The sequence below is a fragment of the Bombus flavifrons genome, chromosome 11 (assembly GCF_040668555.2).
Source record: "Bombus flavifrons isolate JBK064 chromosome 11, iyBomFlav1_principal, whole genome shotgun sequence".
Taxonomy (NCBI): domain Eukaryota; kingdom Metazoa; phylum Arthropoda; class Insecta; order Hymenoptera; family Apidae; genus Bombus; species Bombus flavifrons.
The window spans coordinates 5,505,463-5,524,206 of NC_138452.1; the positions used below are offsets into that span (position 1 = coordinate 5,505,463).

At 33.2% G+C, this 18,744-nt stretch overlaps 3 protein-coding genes, 1 long non-coding RNA gene and 1 other non-coding gene across 9 annotated transcripts in view; 1 reads left to right on the plus strand and 4 right to left on the minus strand.

Annotated features, from left to right (window-relative positions):
- The window catches only part of LOC138185086 (von Hippel-Lindau disease tumor suppressor), a 98,793-nt gene extending 93,455 nt beyond the window's left edge, over nt 1–5,338 (minus strand). Inside the window, exon 1 of one of the 2 annotated variants that reach the window (XM_069123732.1) lies at nt 5,103–5,338. The gene's annotated coding sequence lies outside the window, so the exon portion shown is untranslated. The remainder of the gene's footprint in view (nt 1–5,102) is intronic. The other variant, XM_069123731.1, reaches the window with a different exon arrangement.
- TRNAY-GUA (transfer RNA tyrosine (anticodon GUA)) lies at nt 4,355–4,446 on the minus strand. The gene is given in 2 exon segments: nt 4,355–4,390; nt 4,410–4,446. It is a non-coding gene; the product is annotated as a tRNA-Tyr (tRNA).
- Nucleotides 5,339–6,115: 777 nt separating the features above from the next.
- Nucleotides 6,116–15,521, plus strand: LOC138185099 (uncharacterized). Of its 4 annotated transcripts, none has more exons than XR_011174529.1 (5): nt 6,116–6,655; nt 6,752–7,169; nt 7,246–7,329; nt 14,744–14,897; nt 14,941–15,521. It is a non-coding gene; the product is annotated as an uncharacterized LOC138185099 (long non-coding RNA). The 4 variants fall into 4 exon arrangements; XR_011174528.1 differs by having other exon boundaries at nt 6,752–6,883; nt 6,962–7,329; XR_011174527.1 differs by having other exon boundaries at nt 6,117–6,405; nt 6,493–6,655; nt 6,752–7,329.
- LOC138185096 (pyrroline-5-carboxylate reductase 2-like) lies at nt 8,015–9,355 on the minus strand. The gene is made up of 4 exons (XM_069123747.1): nt 9,334–9,355; nt 8,972–9,184; nt 8,715–8,880; nt 8,015–8,614 (listed from the first exon to the last, which is right to left on the minus strand). Exons 2-4 carry the CDS (start codon nt 9,149–9,151, stop codon nt 8,502–8,504), a joined length of 459 nt encoding a protein of 152 aa, XP_068979848.1. The 5' UTR covers nt 9,152–9,184; nt 9,334–9,355; the 3' UTR covers nt 8,015–8,501.
- Nucleotides 15,522–15,736: 215 nt separating the features above from the next.
- LOC138185087 (pyrroline-5-carboxylate reductase 2-like) lies at nt 15,737–17,796 on the minus strand. The gene is made up of 6 exons (XM_069123733.1): nt 17,660–17,796; nt 17,470–17,540; nt 16,801–16,971; nt 16,439–16,651; nt 16,182–16,347; nt 15,737–16,081 (listed from the first exon to the last, which is right to left on the minus strand). The coding sequence occupies exons 1-6, from the start codon at nt 17,727–17,729 to the stop codon at nt 15,969–15,971; spliced, it is 804 nt and encodes a 267-aa protein (XP_068979834.1). The 5' UTR covers nt 17,730–17,796; the 3' UTR covers nt 15,737–15,968.
- Between the last annotated feature and the right edge of the window lie 948 nt (nt 17,797–18,744).

Below are 18,744 nucleotides of genomic sequence, written 5' to 3' on the forward strand. Positions count from 1 at the left end.
TAACATTGTCTAAATTGTTCACGTTACCGATAATTTGTTACGAAATTTTATTTTATATTCTATTTGTTTATGAAATTGATCTTATTTTAGTCATTCTAGCAAATTTAGAAACGTGGGTCACCGATGGCCACTGTTACAGTCAATATGTTAAGCGATTGAATTTAGAATCCAACGATCACCAGCATAGTGAAAATTAGCAAATCCGCTCACTAAACATCTGTTTTATTTGCCAGAATTTTTTACTTGCGCGCTGTTTAATCAGTGCCAGACAAAGTTACGCATACATGACACCCGCTGTAAAATTGTTAATGATACAGACATTTTTACGCATTAAGAATTCGTTCGCTTTCTCTAATTACAAATAGAAATCGCGCAACCTGCCGACAGACGATCGTTTCACCGCGAAATTACGCATAACCGGGCCACACGATTAAAGTTATGCGAACGACGAAAAGCTACGCCATTGATAGTTGGCAGATTGGCTAACATCGAAATTCCGGAAGCAAATATTTGACCGGATGAATCGGTTGGCCAGTTGCGGAACAATCTGATGATTCGCTGTAGCAAACTAACGTGAGGCAAGGTTTATCGTCATTAGTGTAAATGTATTTCACGTGTGTTTCTCTATATTATATGCATTATATTATTTTTAGTTCAGAAACCAGTCAAAACGACTCATTTATTAGTGTTTAGAGCCATAAAAGATTACTAGTAGGTATCACATCTACATATATTACCTATAAGTATGTTAAAATTGAATGAAGAAATATTTATTTGCAATTAATGGAATTTTGTATAAATATTTATAATGAATAATCGAGTATCGAATATTAAGTACACGCGGTGAGACTTGCCTCGCCGCATGCAGAAAACACGAATGTATCTATCACCGTGTGTATCTGATTAAATGTACTGAGATCCTAATACTTCGATATGAGGTGGATATTTATACGTGTCGGTTTATTAAAGAGACGAGTGATAAAATTGTAATAATCAATGAATATTAAAATCACTTTAAGTACTAGTACAGAGATAGTGCATACCGGTCGTAATTGCTCCATACTACAATTCAACTGTACGCTCGCTGTTCGACTATATGACTCGCTATAATGCTCCGGTTGACGATTACAAATAACAGCGATAATATTTTGTCCGGAGTTCGTTTACCTTTGAACCTAACAAACCAAAACAATGTTCACACTCCAAGGTACAACGATACGAGTCTCTCCCGATTCGAATCTTTCGTTGACTCATGTGCAGCTACAGATATGCGCTTTAACGTTTAAAATTAAACAACGTGAACGCTATTTCATATTGAAGCAGTATCAAATGTGAGTATTGATTTCATGTAATATGATATCTGTGATCGTCTCACGCGAGGCATTCTCGAGTCACAGCTCGAGATCAGTTTCACCAAGTGTAAACATTTTAAAACATACGGTCTCACAAAGTCATTTGTATGTGCAATACATATAATTTTATTTATATGCTATGTTAAAACTGACTTACAATTAAAACTAGACAGGAATTATACATAAATATATTAGATAATTTGTTCGACCTTTCGCGGAGAGACGCGATCGCGGAGGAGGCGCGTCAACGGGAGTCGTAAATTCCCGTTACAATTAGATTATCGACGCCACGAACTGATCGACCTTCTATTTCAGTTAGGATAATAAAGGTGGTTGAATTAGTATAACACTGAGTTTCACAGGTTATAATATACACTTTAATCCAACAACTAGTTTCGCGGAGTATACAAATGTTCGGGGAGACACGCGGGTTAAGTTACGATGTCGAATTGTAATGTCGTTTACAATAAGATTAGAAGTGTTCGACTCGAATAGTTATTAGCAAGACCACGATGTTAATCGTAGTAGGAACAACTTGCAAGTAGTGAGTTACGGTATCGCGAGAAGTATAAATCGCAAGTAAGATAGAACCGAGAGATGGGTTCAGCGATTAAGCGACTTGGCCACTAGTAGAGAGATGTTGACTGATCTAAGAATGTAAAACCAGTCAAAAGATGTTGACTGTTCTAAAGATGGAAAATTAGTAAAGTTCGGAGACGATGCCGTGGCGGAGGAAAGCTAGTGATGGGTGTGTCAAGCGCACGGGACCATCGGATTTGTTGATGACAATTTTAGCTAGGAAAGTGAGGGCAATAGTCATTGCTTCTGATTGGATAAGAAGAAGGTTGGTGGACAAGGAAGGGTCCTAGCCGCCCACGAGAAAAAGTTGCTAGCGGGAGATACCGAACATGAGAAAAACCAAATTTCCCCGATCTTCCCGTAGTAGACAATAAATTTAAGGAGCACTTGAAATAAAAGATATTTGTTTAGTCTGAAGGACCTTAACTATAAAAATGCCAAGATTTATGGTGGGTCCTTATGACTATTGAGGGTGCGCAGTAAGAGTGTGTAGACATCTGACTGCCATCTTGTCTGCGATGTGGGGCCTGGCTTATGTAGAGAGTCATTGGACGTAACATAATTATATATTAGATAATATAAGAAAACTGAATCATTCTCCTAATTCCAAGATAACCTGACTTTCCAATTGAAAAAGAATTCAATCGTTTTTAAAATTCAAATGTAAATTCAAAGTTAGCATCATATCGTTCCAACGATCCCCTAATGCAGAGGAGAATTCCCGCGATTGATGTACGAGAGGGCGCGCAAAGCTCTGGGACATAAAGTACCATATCAAATCATGTTCGGCCACAATTGCGATCTATCGGGTGCGCGTCAGGTATCACACCTTAGCCAGCGAATAATTTATCGCGATCCCACGAGCAGGCAACAATATAAGCAATTTCGCGTGCACAATACACTAGGCCTGCCATCCCTCCAATAAATATGAACAGAGTAGTAATAAATTACGAAGGACGATTAGAGCGGACTGGCGATAAATTAACGTGAACGCGCGCGCCCCCCTGGTGTATCAGCGTTGCATCTCGCGAGTGATCCGCTCGATCGGTTACACAGATTAATCCTTTTTTACTTTCGCAACACGCTTGAATGACCTACACATTTTTTTATTAACACTTATCAGTAGATAATAATAGATTCTTAGTAGATATACATGTATATTAGTATAATATATTTACTATACACTATACAGGGTGGTTGGTAACTAGTATTACAAGCGGAAAGGAGGTGATTCTACGCGAAAAAAGAAGTCGAAAATATAGAATAAAAATTTTTTTTTTTTAATTTTTCCATCGAGACAACGATCTACAGTGAGATCCGTTATAACGAGACGTGATAAAGTGCACGCGTACCGAGCGAAAATTCTAAGTCGATTTTCTCGAAAACGAAGCCTCAAACGAAAAATTTTTATTCTATATTTTCGACTTCTTTTTTCGCGTAGAATCACCCCCTTTCCGCTTGTACCACCAGTTACCAACCACCCTGTATATTTAATAGCAGTTGCGGATTAAGGGGCGGAGATTACTAAAAGCCTCTAGCTTAGTCGTCCCAGAGCCCATACTACTTTAAGAAAAATACATTTTATTTTACGAGTAGAAGGAGTAAATTGTCTTATAAAAAATATTTAAAAAACTGTATTTTAAGAATGCATATTAAAAAAACATTAAATATAACTCATTACGAAAGAAATTTTATTTCATATTTACATTAACTTATTTCATTTTAATGCTCTTCTCCTATCCCCCATTTTTCTATGAAAACAGCCTTCGCTGAATCAATAGTCTCTGATCTCAAAAACTTTAATTCTGCTCTCATAGCAATTGATCTAAATTTCGAAATAATTCGTAGCTTCTCGATAATGTAAAAGATCGATCGGCTCGAATATTATTCAGCAGTTAAATCCTTTGAAAGTCTCAATCAATGTTGAATATTGAATTTATACAAGTTCTAAGTCTTTAAATTTTCGACAAGTCTTGAAAGTCCCAGAAGTTCGTTGAATGTCCAATATGCATTTTCTATGAGATATTGTATATTATATGGAAAGATTGAAGATTTTTATTGTATAATTTGAAAATAAAATACACGTGTAACTAATGCGCCACGTTACTGTACTGAAAAAGTATAAACTGCATTACCGCCAAGGACATGATCTGTGATATGCAACTGCGCTTGCAGAGGGCAGCAAGTATTTGGTATACAAAATAAAACAATTATAATAGTTACACTGCATCAATTAACAAATACTAACAGCGTATCCGAAGAATAGAAAAGCTTCATTTAATACCGCAGAAATATGAATTGATTATTTTTCCGTCTCTTCACATTATATCGTTAAATAAATTTTATGTTACTTTTTATAATATAAAAATAACAAAAATACGGACGAAAATGAGAATCAAGATTTTAAGAATTAAAAAAATTTTTCCTTCGAGCCGGATTCGAACCAGCGACCTATGGATATCTCCGAGAACCAACCAACTACAGTCCACCGCTCTACCAACTGAGCTATCGAAGGATTTACAAAAATGATGTGTTTTAACGTAAATAACTCGCTATACAGCATTCAAGGTTATTTGATCATAATACACATATGAATGTATACAATATACACGTATAATACTAATTGCTACATTTTTACCGATATATGAATATTTGAAAAAAATAAAAGAACTTTCCGTACTTTGGAATTAATCGTAACAAGCAAAAAAAGAATATTAAATACAATACACATAATTCTATGGAACATAATTATTATAATATGGAATATATGATTATAAAAACAAATACCACGCTAAATTTTTTTCAACTTTGTAAGTCTTTAAAGAATGAAGTGATTGTGTATAAGTAGATCACAGATAAACAAAGTTATCAAAAGAAAAGATAAATATCGATGATGTCAGGGAAGTTACAAAGAAAACGAGACGTTTATACACTTCGTTCTCTCTCAAGGTTCACGAGTGCTACATGTGTCAATAAAGTTAGATGACAATTAAAAAGTAAATGGCTGACAAAAGAATGTGTCGCGATTTCTAAATTATGAAGTAATTCCTGACAGAAAATCGAGAGAACGAAATAGTTTTACGATCACGAGAAGCTATATGAAATGTGTAGACGATTAATATAAATTAAATCATTGTTCGCAAATCAATGGGTAACCTAAAAGACACTCACCGACAATGCACGTTGGAATTCCTTTTCGACCGGATGGTAACCAAAATACTCCTCGACACCAACGTCCACAGAATCGTTTGACGAAGTTAACATTTATCGCAGGCTGGCGTCAGGTTTGCCAAACATTTCGCAGAACTTCAATGTACTTTTGTTTACACGCACCACACATCACACTTTTAATACCGAACGCCATTTGTCGAACGTTTCCGAACAAATTTTCACGACTGTCAAACGCGCCTCTAATTGCGTCGCGTGCTGCCATCTATACGACCTCTACGAGAATTTTGGATTTGAATATATTTTTCAATTATCGCGTTAAAAGAAATTAACCACGGAATATTTTAAACATCCTTCGTTCTGTTAAATTTTGATACGTTATTGAAGGTTGAACGTTATTATTAAAAATTAATTATATTCTTAACTATTAAAAATAGAAATCAGCGAAATTGAAAAATACAAATTATATACTAATATTATTAAAAATTAAATTTTATGCTTTAAAATATTAAATTACAGTAATATTTATCATTAATTCGTCTATTATTATATTGTATGCACACAGAACTTACAAATATGATTGAAAAAACGCAAAACTTTGTATAAACTGATACTTTATTAGCTTCGGAGAAGATATAGGTTAATGCAGATATGTATAAATTTTCAACGAAGATCTGTTAACAAACTGCAAAGAACTTTCGTGTTCTGAAACGTTTTTCGACAGAATGTTTATATCTTACGTACCATTTTTTAAGATATATGTACGAAGAAGACGCAGAAGCTTGTGATCAGATTCGATGACCGAATTCAAACTGTTAAATAATGGCTGAAAAGCATTTTGGCGCGATATATCGCCATCTTTAGTCAAATCATGACATTAAAATTAAAAAGTTTTTTAAAATATTTGGATTATGTTTACATCTTTTTCCGATCTTTTTCCTTAAATAACTTCAAAAATCAGCTTCTATTCAAAATCGGATTCTGTTACTGTAATATAATAAATTTTTGTTATTAATCATATTTTACGCTTACTATTATAAATGACATTATACTTTAATTTTAAAAATTTTTGTTCCAATTTAATTTAATGTAAATGATACAATTTTTATGATTAGATTTAAATCATTTTCTATTTTGATCTATCATGTATTACTTATCCTTATTATCAATGTTATTTTATCAAGTAACTTTAAAAGAAGGGAATGAAACATAACCTAGAAAGTATTACATAAATATGAAATAGAAAGTATAATACGCTATATCTATGATGTTCTTCACTTTCTTATCTAAGACATGATAAAATGAGGTATAAAAACATGAAATGAATTGTTAAAAATTCATGTATAAGTAGTGGAAATAATTAGATGAATTTCCAAATATCAAATGTAATTAGAAAGATAATAAAATGGAGCAAAATGTGATGATAATAAATCCTGAAAATGGACAAATAAGAAGAAAAGGAGTAAAACCTTGGTTCAATGAACAAAACATATACATAAATCAAGGTTTACCATTATCCCATCAGTTATCTTATAACAAATATCAAAACAACATAGGTAACAACATAAACAACGTAAACAACATAGGTAGATAAACTTTGCATTATATAAACTAATTTTAGTTTATTTTATTCAAGATTTTTATTATTGCAGGTCTAGAAAATTTTTTAGATAATACATCTACAAATATTCAGTAGTGAAAGGATATATCTATTATGGGTTTAATTCCAATACCTGTTTATCAACATGATGCACTACCTTAAACGAATAACTCATTCAGAAGTAGTAAATAGCAATATTTATTGTGCATATCATTTTCTTATGCAATGACTTTATGAACTCCTACTTCTGTTACCCTATTAGCTCCACCACTAAACTTTGAATTATTCAACTCATTACGATAAACAGAATTAGATGTAGAGGTGTATGTACTGTCTAAAGAGGTGAAACAATCAAAAACTGTAAAAGAATATAAGAAAACCTTTAAGACGTACAAAACATTCTGAGCTATGGAAAGTGAATATAAAAAAAAATGCTAGACTAAGAAGCCAAGAATATATTGGAGTTGGAGGTAAACCAACTCAATTCTAGAGAGGCTTTAAGCATAAAGAAAGATGAAATTCATATCAAAAGCCTGTAATTCACAGGGAAAATAGTACCAGCAAAAACCATGGCACCTCCTTGAAAATGCTGCATGTGTTATGCTGACAAAATAAACGAAGCTGCTCGAAGTTATAGCAGAAGTTATAGTTAATAACAACAACAAAGTCGAAATATACTTATACAATATAACGGATGCCTAGTGGAGTTATGGAACCAGACCAAAGAGGACAGCTTACATCAAAAACGAAAGAAAGTAAAAATATTAAGGACAGGGTATGCAAATATATCAAATCGTCTCCGAGAGAAAAATCAACAGGTCCGATGGATAACACAGGAAAGAAATATCTAGATCTAAGCTAAGTATAGCTGCTATGCATAAACTTTATGTACTAAAGTGAAAAGAAGATAGCATTCCAGAAAGCGACAAAAACAAGTTTGTTTTAAACAAGTGAAGTCTAAAGTGAACGTTTAACTACCAAATATTATTAACCACTAAATTAGAATTAGAATAAGTAATTAATTTCTATACTTATCTGTACAGAATCAAATTTTGAGATTATTTTTAAATATTCATAAATATTTTATATTTTAGGATTAGTAGCGTGCCCTTTTAATATTATTAGTACAAAGAATGACATATTTTATATAAATATATTAAAGAATATTAAAAACTGCTAACAATAATGTTTAAAATTTTTATGTTTATTTTAGCATCTCAATATCTACAATAATATTTACTATGTTATTTTTAAAATAATGTATAAAATGATATGATTTAATAATTTGTACTATAATGTCAAAGATTATAAAAATTATATTTTGTATCATACTTTCTGTAGTATTCATAACACATGTCACTACGAAATTTCGTTCAAGCAGAAAACGTTTGCATTCTTATTTCATTTATGGTAAAAGGATAAGCGTAAAAATGTTATTAAATACAAGACATATTTATATACATTTTTATACACTTCCATTACAAAATATGCTACTATGAAAAAATAACAGATCTTATCTGCTTATCTTATTTAAATATACAACAATAATTTTAACATTTACCAATTTAAAAGAATTATGTACAATATATACAAAGTACTTTTTAAGAATTACGTTACATATTTCTTATAAAACGTGATGACGAGGAAACTACAAATGAAAATGTACTTACTAGATGCAAAATATCATTACTATGATTTACTTTCTTTTCTACGACATTAAGGATTACTACAATACTTTCCTTGTTTTTTAGTTTCTTCATCCACTACATCTATTTCTTCACCGTTCAACCAATCTAATGTGTCTATGAAAGTGAACTAACTTCTTTACATCTCTTCGTTGCTGCTTCAACTGCTCCAATTAGAGCTGATCTCAATCCATGTTGTTCTAAATAATGTATTGCAGTTATGGTAGATCCTAATTAAAATGCAAACAAACAATTAGTAAATAAGAAATGCACAAAGCCTATTAGAAAATACATTATATAATATTAAACATATGCATGATTTCTCCAAACCTGCTGGTGACGCTACATCATCTTTAAGTTGTCCTGGATGTATTTTCGTATCTCGAACCATAATACCAGCACCAAGAACTGTTTGTGCAACTAGCTTATACGCGGTAGGTCTCATAAGACCCATTTTTACGCCTCCATCGGCTAAAGCTTCTATCATCATATATACCTACATTTATAAAAAATATATTTCTGTATTCGTCTTCTATTATAAACATTAATATAAATGTATGGAAATATATCAAGATTTTGATACATACATAAGCAGGTCCTGAACCCGTTAAACCTGTAACGGGATCAATTAAATTTTCAGATACTTCTTCGCATAAACCCACAGAGGAAAATAATTTTTCTGCTATTTTGGCTTCTTTATCGCCGGCATGTTTTCCACGAGCGTATACCGTAGCACCGCAACCTACAATGGCTGGTGTATTGGGCATTACTCTGATTACCGGTGTTCCGTTTGGCACAGCCTAGCATTAAAATTAAAGTTGCAAATTAAAAATTTTTAAATAATAAAATGAGCAAGATCAAACTAAAAGAATGAAAAAAATAAAAATTGATTTTTATTCAACTTATTAATATTATTAAAAGTTTGGCAATCAGAAAGATTAAACTTTACATTTTCTAACGACGCTAATGGAATACATAGCCATGGAAAATAATGTAGCAATGACATTAAATTGCATATACATACATGTATAATAATTGATAATAATAATATATGTAGCTACATGTATATAAACGCGATTTGTCAAACTGAGTTATCGTGAATTATCATTTTTAATGAGTTTAAGGCCGTTGCGTCGAGGGTACGTTGTTTGTCTTGTGCTCTGGATCGCCGTGGTCCTCAGCATTGCCTAGATATTTGCCGTTGATCGTGAAGTTCACGAAAACCAGGAAGTGTCGTGAAACAGCTCGGCCCATGAAGTATCGTGGAACACCTCGGCCCAGGAGGTGTCGTTGTACATCTCGTCGATTTCACAAAGGCAAGTGAAATTCACATGTAGATGCGTTGTGGAGGCGTGAAGGAGGTCTATGGTTGATTGGGGGATAGGGCTCCCCCCCGCTGACCCATCCATATCGCGCCTTCTTGATGATGCTTGATGATGATGGTTGTACCGGCGTGGTCCAACCATCAGCGAAGGACAAAATCAGAGACTTGTCCGATGTGGTGATCTGTGGACTTAGTGGGCAAGTGTTGAGATCCGAGAGGGTGTTCTGAAAACTATCGATATCAATTAAGTGATTAGTCACGGTGGCAATAACAAAGATATTATTTCGATTCGGGTCACTCGCAGGTGTGGCCCCTCTCGGCCATGGAGAAGGAGGAGTCTTCCCGTAGTGTCCCGAAGAATGAATGAGAATGTCTGATACGATGTTTATGTCAGGTGTTACAGGTGACGTGATGCAGAACAGGTTATTAACCGTTGAAGTGTTGATCGAGGAAGGCCTGTTCCTGGATAATTCGATCATCGTGGATTTCGGAGAGTCTGCCGTAGGTTTCGATTTTAGTTTGACTTCGGTGTCATTGATGGGATTTAACGCGTTATTCTCTTCGTTGTGAATTACAATTACAGGGTATCGCACATCCTGTAGCGGATTCGGAAAGATCAATGTCTGCGATGGCTTGTTGCCTGGTGAGGTTTGCTCTCTCTGCCGGTCCAGAGAATCGTGAGGGGTTGTCTTTAAGTCGCGTATAGGTGAGGAGTTGCGAATGTTAAAAGTTTTCTGATTTAAAGCGTTTGGTCGCATTGAATCAGATTGTTGAGACAATGAGAACACGAATTTGGTGCGTGTAGGTGACGAGCTACGGGTATCATGCAATGATTTTAGCTAGTTTTTGGCTACTTTTTCGCATATGTTCCTTGTATTTGTTTTTGGATGTAATCCTCTGATTACTGCTTTATAACTTTTATCAGCTTTGAGCTGGTAAGTGTGATAGCCGGCGTTTTTTTCCTTTAGTGCTTTTGTCACTTTTCTGAAAATTTCTGGGGTGTTCGTTTTTACTTTTACCTGGTCTTGTTTTAGTTGTTTTATACTGTAATTTTCTTTTCCTGCCGTGTTGTTAAGTAGTTCAATGAAGGTGTCAATTATTTGGGCTTCGATGTAAATTAGCTGTGGTTTGGCGATGTTGATTATTGGTTTTTCGGCTGGGTCTGTTTCTTTCTGCTCTGGCAGTGCGCTGAAGGAATTTCGGAGTGTGATTTCTTGTAGCCATTGTTGTTTTTCTGCTTTTATAGCTTTCCTAACGTTTGTGTTTGGTGTAATTTTTCGTTTTTTGTTACAACTTGCCACCTTCCAGCTTTCATCCTGGTAGGTTAGTTCGTTACTGGTTTTATTCTCTTCATTGTTTTGTATTGGTTCCATTTCAACTTCGTTTGTAGCTGAGCATTTCTGTTCTTCGTTTATTGATTGGCTTGGTTTTGAAATGTTTGTTGTTTTGTTTATGTAGTATGTTTCGTCTTTATTAATTATTTTTATCGGTGGGATGTGATTTTGCATTTTAGATTTGATAATAGTCTTCTTAGTAGAAGACACGGATTTCCACCATTTGGCTATGGGCGTTGACGTTCGTAACTTTCTTTTCCCCACTTGCCGCACTTTCTCTGAAGCACTGTTTTACACATCCGTTTAGCTCGGCCGCTCGGGCAGAACTCCGTAAAAATATGTTGATATATTCAGTGGTCAGTTCTGCCCGAGCAGTCGAGCTATGCGGACGTGTGAATCAGTGCTTCCGTAAGTGCGACAAGTGGGGAAAACAAAGTGACTCAAGACAGAGCCAATCGCTAAATAATGGAAAATATGCAACAAATACCACCAATAAAAATATTAAACAAAGGCGAAACACATTTTATAAACAGAGCTGTAAATATAACAAATTCAAATCAATCAACAAACGAAGATCATGATTGCTCAGTTATAAAGGAAACAAATGGAAACTACACAAAAGAATGACGAGAAAAATGACATCAACAACGATCTATCACACCAGAATGAAAGCTGGAAGGTTGTAACTCCCAGCAAAAAACAAAAAATAATATCAAATACAAATGTTAGGAGGGCTGTAGAAACAGAAAGGCATCAATGGCTTCAAGAAATTCCTCTCCAAAACTCCTTCAGTGTACTGCCACAAGAGAAGGAATCAGACCCAGCTGAAAATTTGCCACCACCAATCTACATAGATGCCCAAATAATAGACCCCCTCATTGAACTGCTTAAACATCACGGCAGGTAAAGAAAATTACAGCATCAAGCAACTAAAACCGGACCAGGTAAAAGTGCAAACTAACACCCCAGAACCTTATAGAAAAGTGGTAAAAGTGCTAAAAGAGAAAAACGCCGGGCATCATACTTAGCAGCTTAAAACTGATAAAAGTTACAAAGCAGTAATCAGAGGATTACACCCAAAGACAAATACAAGGAACATATGCGAAGAACTAGCCAAAATCGGACACCAGGTAAGGGCAATAAACAACATAACCAGGTACGACACTAAACAACCATTTCTGCTATTCTTAATAGAACTCGAACCTAAAAACAATAACAAAGAAATTTTTGAAATAAAAAAGATTCTAAACACAATAGTAACGGTGGAGCCACCTAGACATAAAAAAGACATACCGCAATGCACACGGTGTCAGCAATATGGACGCACAAAAAATTTCTGCGACAGAATCCCGGCGTGTGTGAAATGCGCAGAAAAGCACCTAAGAACAAAATGTTCATACATGGGAAAAACAAGCGATGTAAAATGTTACAATTGCAGTGGAAACCACCCAGCTAGCTACAAAGGCTGTGTAGTCAGAAAGCAACTGCAACGTAAACTGTTTCCGCCGCTTCAAAACAGGACACACAACAACTATCACACGCAACAGGATAGCACAGAAACTGTGACAACACCAAATCTACAGTACATAATGAACAAAAACAACAGTAACACCAACACCGTTGGTAGCCGAAGCTACGCGCAAGTAGTCAACCAGTCGCCACCTTTAGACAATCAAAATCAGAACAATAACAGCAACGACACTACAGAAATCAAGGAACTGCTCAAACAATCCATCAAAAACACCGAAATGCTAACAAAAATCGTAAGCGAACAAAACGCAGTTCTCAGACAGCAAACGTAACAAATCACAGTCATGTTACAACTACTTACAAACATGTTAAGCGAAAAATAAAAATGGACATGCTTAAAATAGCAGCGTGGAACTCTAACGGCCTACAACAAAGGACCCTAGAAACTAAAACATTCCTGTATAACAATAATATCGACATACTACTCGTATCAGAAACACACTTCACTACAAAAAGTTACACAAAAATACCGTACTGCACCATATATGATACCAAGCATCCCTCAGGAAAAGCACACGGAGGGACCGCAGTAATAATAAGAAACGACATTAAACACCACTTACACAGCCAAGTTAGTAAGGAATATATACAAGCAACCACCGTTACTGTACAAACTAGCAGCAACCATTTACAGTTGTCAGCAGTATATGTACCACCGCGACACAAAATTACGTCACAAGTGTGGGAAGAGTACTTTCAACAATTAGGTGACAAGTATATCGCAGCGGGAGACTACAACTCAAAGCACACACTATGGGGATCAAGAATCACTACACATCGAGGTAGAACCTTGGAAAGCTACAATAGAAACAATAACCTTAACATATTAACCACGGGAAGACCGACATACTGGCTGACAGACCTGAGCAAAATACCTGACCTACTTGATTTTGCAGTTACAAAGGGACTAAACGCAAATAAACTAAAAACAACACCCAGAAACTACATCCAGAAACAAACCAATATTTTACAGCAATCCAGAGATATTATGCAACAAAACCACAAATGGCAAACTTTTAAAGAAATAATCGAAATCAAAACCAACTGCAACATCCCATTGAAAACACCCGAACACATCGAACAGGCAGTAACAGCACTGTCAGAAACTATCCAAGAAGCAGCATGGGCAACCACTATACCCGAACCAATCAACAGACAAACAAAAATTATTCCACCAGACATACTTGAAAAAATTAGAGAAAAAAGAAAAGCGAAAGCAAAATGGCAAAAACATAGAACACGAGAAAACAAAAAATACCTAAACAAACTTGCAAAGAAAATAAAAAACAAAATAAAAGAACACAACGACAACGAATTCACAAAATTCATAGAGTCACTATCTGCACACGAGAACTACAACTACTTCCTGTGGAAAGGCACGAAAAAAATAAAGAAGACACTAAAACTAGTCCCAGCAATCAGAAAAGCAAATAACACTTGGGCAAGAAGCAAGGAAGAGCAAGCGGAAGAATTTTCCAACCACCTATGCTACTCATTTATACCACATAATATCAATAACAGCAACCACAATAGTCATATGAACGAAGATGCGCTAACCACTTGTACATCAACTGACAAACACTACACCATACCCAAAACAACAGCACAAGAAATTAGAAACATAATCGGGAAAACAAAAAATAATAAAGCACCAGGAATCGACCCAATCAATGGTAAAATCTTGAAAATCTTTCCGCCAAAAGCGATAAGACTAACTACAATAATATTCAATCTATTAATATACATCTATTATGTGTTTAGTTCTAATACCTGTTTATCAACATGATGCAATACCTTCAACGATAATAACTCATTCAGAAGTAGTAAATAGCAATATTTATTGAGCATATCATTTTCTTATGCAATGACTTTATGAACTCCTACTTATGTTACCCTATTATATCTACCACTAAACATTGAAGTATCCAACTCATTACGACAAACAGAATTAGATGTAGAGGTGTATGTACTGTCTCAAGAGGTGAAACAATCAAAAACTGTAAAAGAATATAAGAAAACCTTTAAAACGTACAAAACATCCTGAGCTATGGAAAGTGAATATAAAAAAAAATGCTAGACTAAGAAGCCAAGAATATATTGGAGTTGGAGGTAAACCAACTCAATTCTAGAGAGGCTTTAAGCATAAAGAAAGATGAAATTCGTATTAAAAGCCTGTAAATAATGTTATAGTTAATAACAACAACAAAGTCGAAGTCAATAACAACAAAGTCGAAATATACTTATATAATATAACGGAAGCCTAGTGGAGTTATTGGACCAGACCAAAGAGGACAGCTTACATCAAAAACGAAAAAAAGTGAAAATGTTAAGAACAGGGAACGCAAATATATCAAATCGTCTCCGATAGAAAAATCAACAGGTCCGATGGATAATACAGGAAAGAAATATCTAGATTTTAAGCTAAGTATACCTGCTATGCATAAACTTTATGTACTAAAGTGAAAAGAAGATAGTATTCCAGAAAGCGACATAGTTAAAAAAAGCTATTAAAGAGAAATATTTAAGTCGGAATTTAATCTTGGTTTTAAACAAGTGAAGTCTAAAGTGAACGTTTGACTACCAAATATTATTAACCACTAAATTAGAATTAGAATAAGTAATTAATTTCTATACTTATCTGTACAGAATCAAATTTTGAGATTATTTTTGAATATTCATAAATATTTTATATTTTAGGATTAGTAGTGTGCCCTTTTAATATTATTAGTACAAAGAATGACATATTTCATATAAATATATTAAAGAATATTAAAAACTGTTAACAATAATGTTTAAAATTTTTATGTTTATTTTAGCATCTCAATATTTACAATAATATTTACTATGTTATTTTTAAAATAATATATAAAATGATATAATTTTATAATTTATATTATAATATCAAAAATTATATTTTGTATCATACTTTGTGTAGTATTCATAACACATGTCACTACGAAATTTCATTCAAGCAGTAAACGTTTGCATTCTTATTTCATTTATGCTAAAAGGATAAGTTTAAAAATGTTATTAAATACAAGACATATTTATATACATTTTTATACACTTCCATTACAAAATAGGCTACTATGAAAAAATAACAGATCTTATCTGTTTATCTTATTTAAATATACAACAATAATTTTAACATTTACCAATTTAAAAGAATTATGTACAATATATACAAAGTACTTTTTAAGAATTACGTTACATATTTCTTATAAAACGTGATGACGAGGAAACTACAAATGAAAATGTACTTACTAGATGCAAAATATCATTACTATGATTTACTTTCTTTTCTACGACATTGAGGATTACTACAATACTTTCCTTGTTTCTTAGTTTCTTCATGGACTACATCTATTTTTTTACCGTTCAACCAATCTAATGTTTCTATGAAAGTGAACTAACTTCTTTACATCTCTTCGTTGCTGCTTCAACTGCTCCAATTAGAGCTGATCTCAATCCTTGTTGTTCTAAATAATGTATTGCAGTTATGGTAGATCCTAATTAAAATGCAAACAAATAATTAGTAAATAAGAAAAGCACGAATCCTATTAGAAAATACATTATATAATATTAAACATATGCATGATTTCTCCAAACCTGCTGGTGACGCTACATCATCTTTAAGTTGTCCTGGATGTATTTTTGTATCTCGAACCATAATACCAGCACCAAGAACTGTTTGTGCAGCTAGCTTATACGCGGTAGGTCTCATAAGACCCATTTTTACGCCTCCATCGGCCAAAGCTTCTATTATCATATATACCTACATTTATAAAAAATATATTTCTGTATTCGTCTTCTATTATAAACATTAATATAAATGTTTGGAAATATATCAAGATTTTGTTACATACATAAGCAGGACCTGAACCCGCTAAACCTGTAACGGGATCAATTAAATTTTCAGGTACTTCTTCGCATAAACCCACGGAGGAAAATAATTTTTCTGCTATTTTGGCTTCTTTATCGCCGGCATGTTTTCCACGAGCGTATACCGTAGCACCGCAACCTACAATGGCTGGTGTATTGGGCATTACTCTGATTACCGGTGTTCCGTTTGGCACAGCCTAGCATTAAAATTAAAGTTGCAAATTAAAAATTTTTAAATAATAAAATGAGCAAGATCAAACTAAAAGAATGAAAAAAATAAAAATTGACTTTTATTCAACTTATTAATATTATTAAAAGTTTGGCAATGAGAAAGATTAAACTTTACCTTTTCTAACGACGCTAATGGAATACCCATAGCAATAGAAAGTAGAAGTTTTCTGTAATTTTTTAAATCCGGGAGAACCATCGGAACAACTTGTGGTTTTACTGCTAAAATCAAAACGTCCCCATAATCAACAACAGGTGCATTTGAAAATACAGTATTTGATCCAATTTCCTGGAATCGCAAATTAATTAAGCTATTAATAATGTAAAATGCAAATCAAAATGCTTTAAATAACTAATGATATTTAATACCAACACATCGATAAATGCGAAAGATTAGAGATAAACTAAACTGTATGGTCATAATATAATTTATAACATTATCGCAAAGCAAAGATAAAACAGTAAAATATTGGAAATTTTCCTACACGCGATGATTATTGAGAGATAACAATGAACCGGACGCCCATAGACAATTAGCGTTGGAGCTCAAAATTTTGTGACATAAATTTTACACCTCTTCACTTATACATTATCAAACAAACATAACTTAGTAAATAAGCTATTGAATATTAAGATTGACTATCTTTGAATTGCAAATTGTAATATCACCAATATTGTAATCGAAAATGAATCAACAACTGAAACAATAACGAAATCGAATCATTATCGATATATATTAGAATGCAATGATAATAAACTGCTGCGATAAAAAAATTATTATTTTCACCTTAAACGCATCTATACTGCCCACGTCATTCGGGAGACAACTGGCCAGCATCATTTCACCTTTGCTCAACCCTAAAATATACACAAATGATTATATAAGATTACATCTGAGGTCATTTTAATATTTAGATATTATTATGTAACATGTAAATTATTCTATATACAAGAACTTATATAAATAATTTCCTTACCAGCTCGAATGAAACCTTTGGCCAAAGCCTGAGCCATCTTACCGCCTCCTATGAATCCAATTTTCAACATTTTTGTGTTGATATTCAATGCGATCTTTTTTCCTTCTCCTCACCGTCTGCAAGAAGATGATCACTCACTGCACAGAACAAAATCTTTCAGTAGTAAAACGCAATGTTGTGAAAATACGTTACAATTTACAATTAATAAGTAAAATAAGTAGACACTGAAAGTACATTAATTGATACATTAAAAAGTAAATTAATCTCAAAATATGTTAACTGATGGAATTATGAATCGAATATTAACATTAGGTAATGCAAAATGATATAGCAATGTCATCCTATATTTATTGAGTAACTACTGAAATGATTTAAACGAATGACATTTAAATTAATTTATGAACTTCGATATTCGAGATTTGTCACATTAGACACATATAGCATATTAAATTACAGAATTATTTCATCTAGCGATGTTAGTAATTTTATCAGCAATAATAATCATAAATGACGACAATAATGATCGAATAAGTTTAAAGAAATTTTATATAAAATTTATAATTTTTAAGTTAGAAAATATCTTTGAGCAAAAAGTATAACTTGCTAAATCATTCTTTGCTTTAAGCAATATGATTATACTTTCTTTAGATTTCTGGTTAAATTTCTGGACTATAGTCGAGTGCCGTTACGTGCACGCACATTACGTAATTTAACTTGATTTCATATATGTATGTATTTTTAAAATTCGTTGTTTCAATTGTTTACGTTACTTCTTTATGCTAAATGAATTTACAAAAGTTGTTTATTCTTTGAGAATTGAATATTAATTGTACATCTAAATAAGAAATTCATGAAATGTGGAGTTAATCAGTTTCGTTTCTGAAAAATTCACAACCGCTAACAAAACATTCACAGTTCGAAGATATATTTAAATCTCTCTCTCGCTCTCTCTCTCTTCCTTCCACCAAACTATTGTTTAATTTTTTTGCTTAGAACAAACATAATTAATTAAATAGATAATAGCCAAAGTACTTATAATTTGATCTTCTATAAAATTTAAACTTGTATATACAGCATACTAAAAT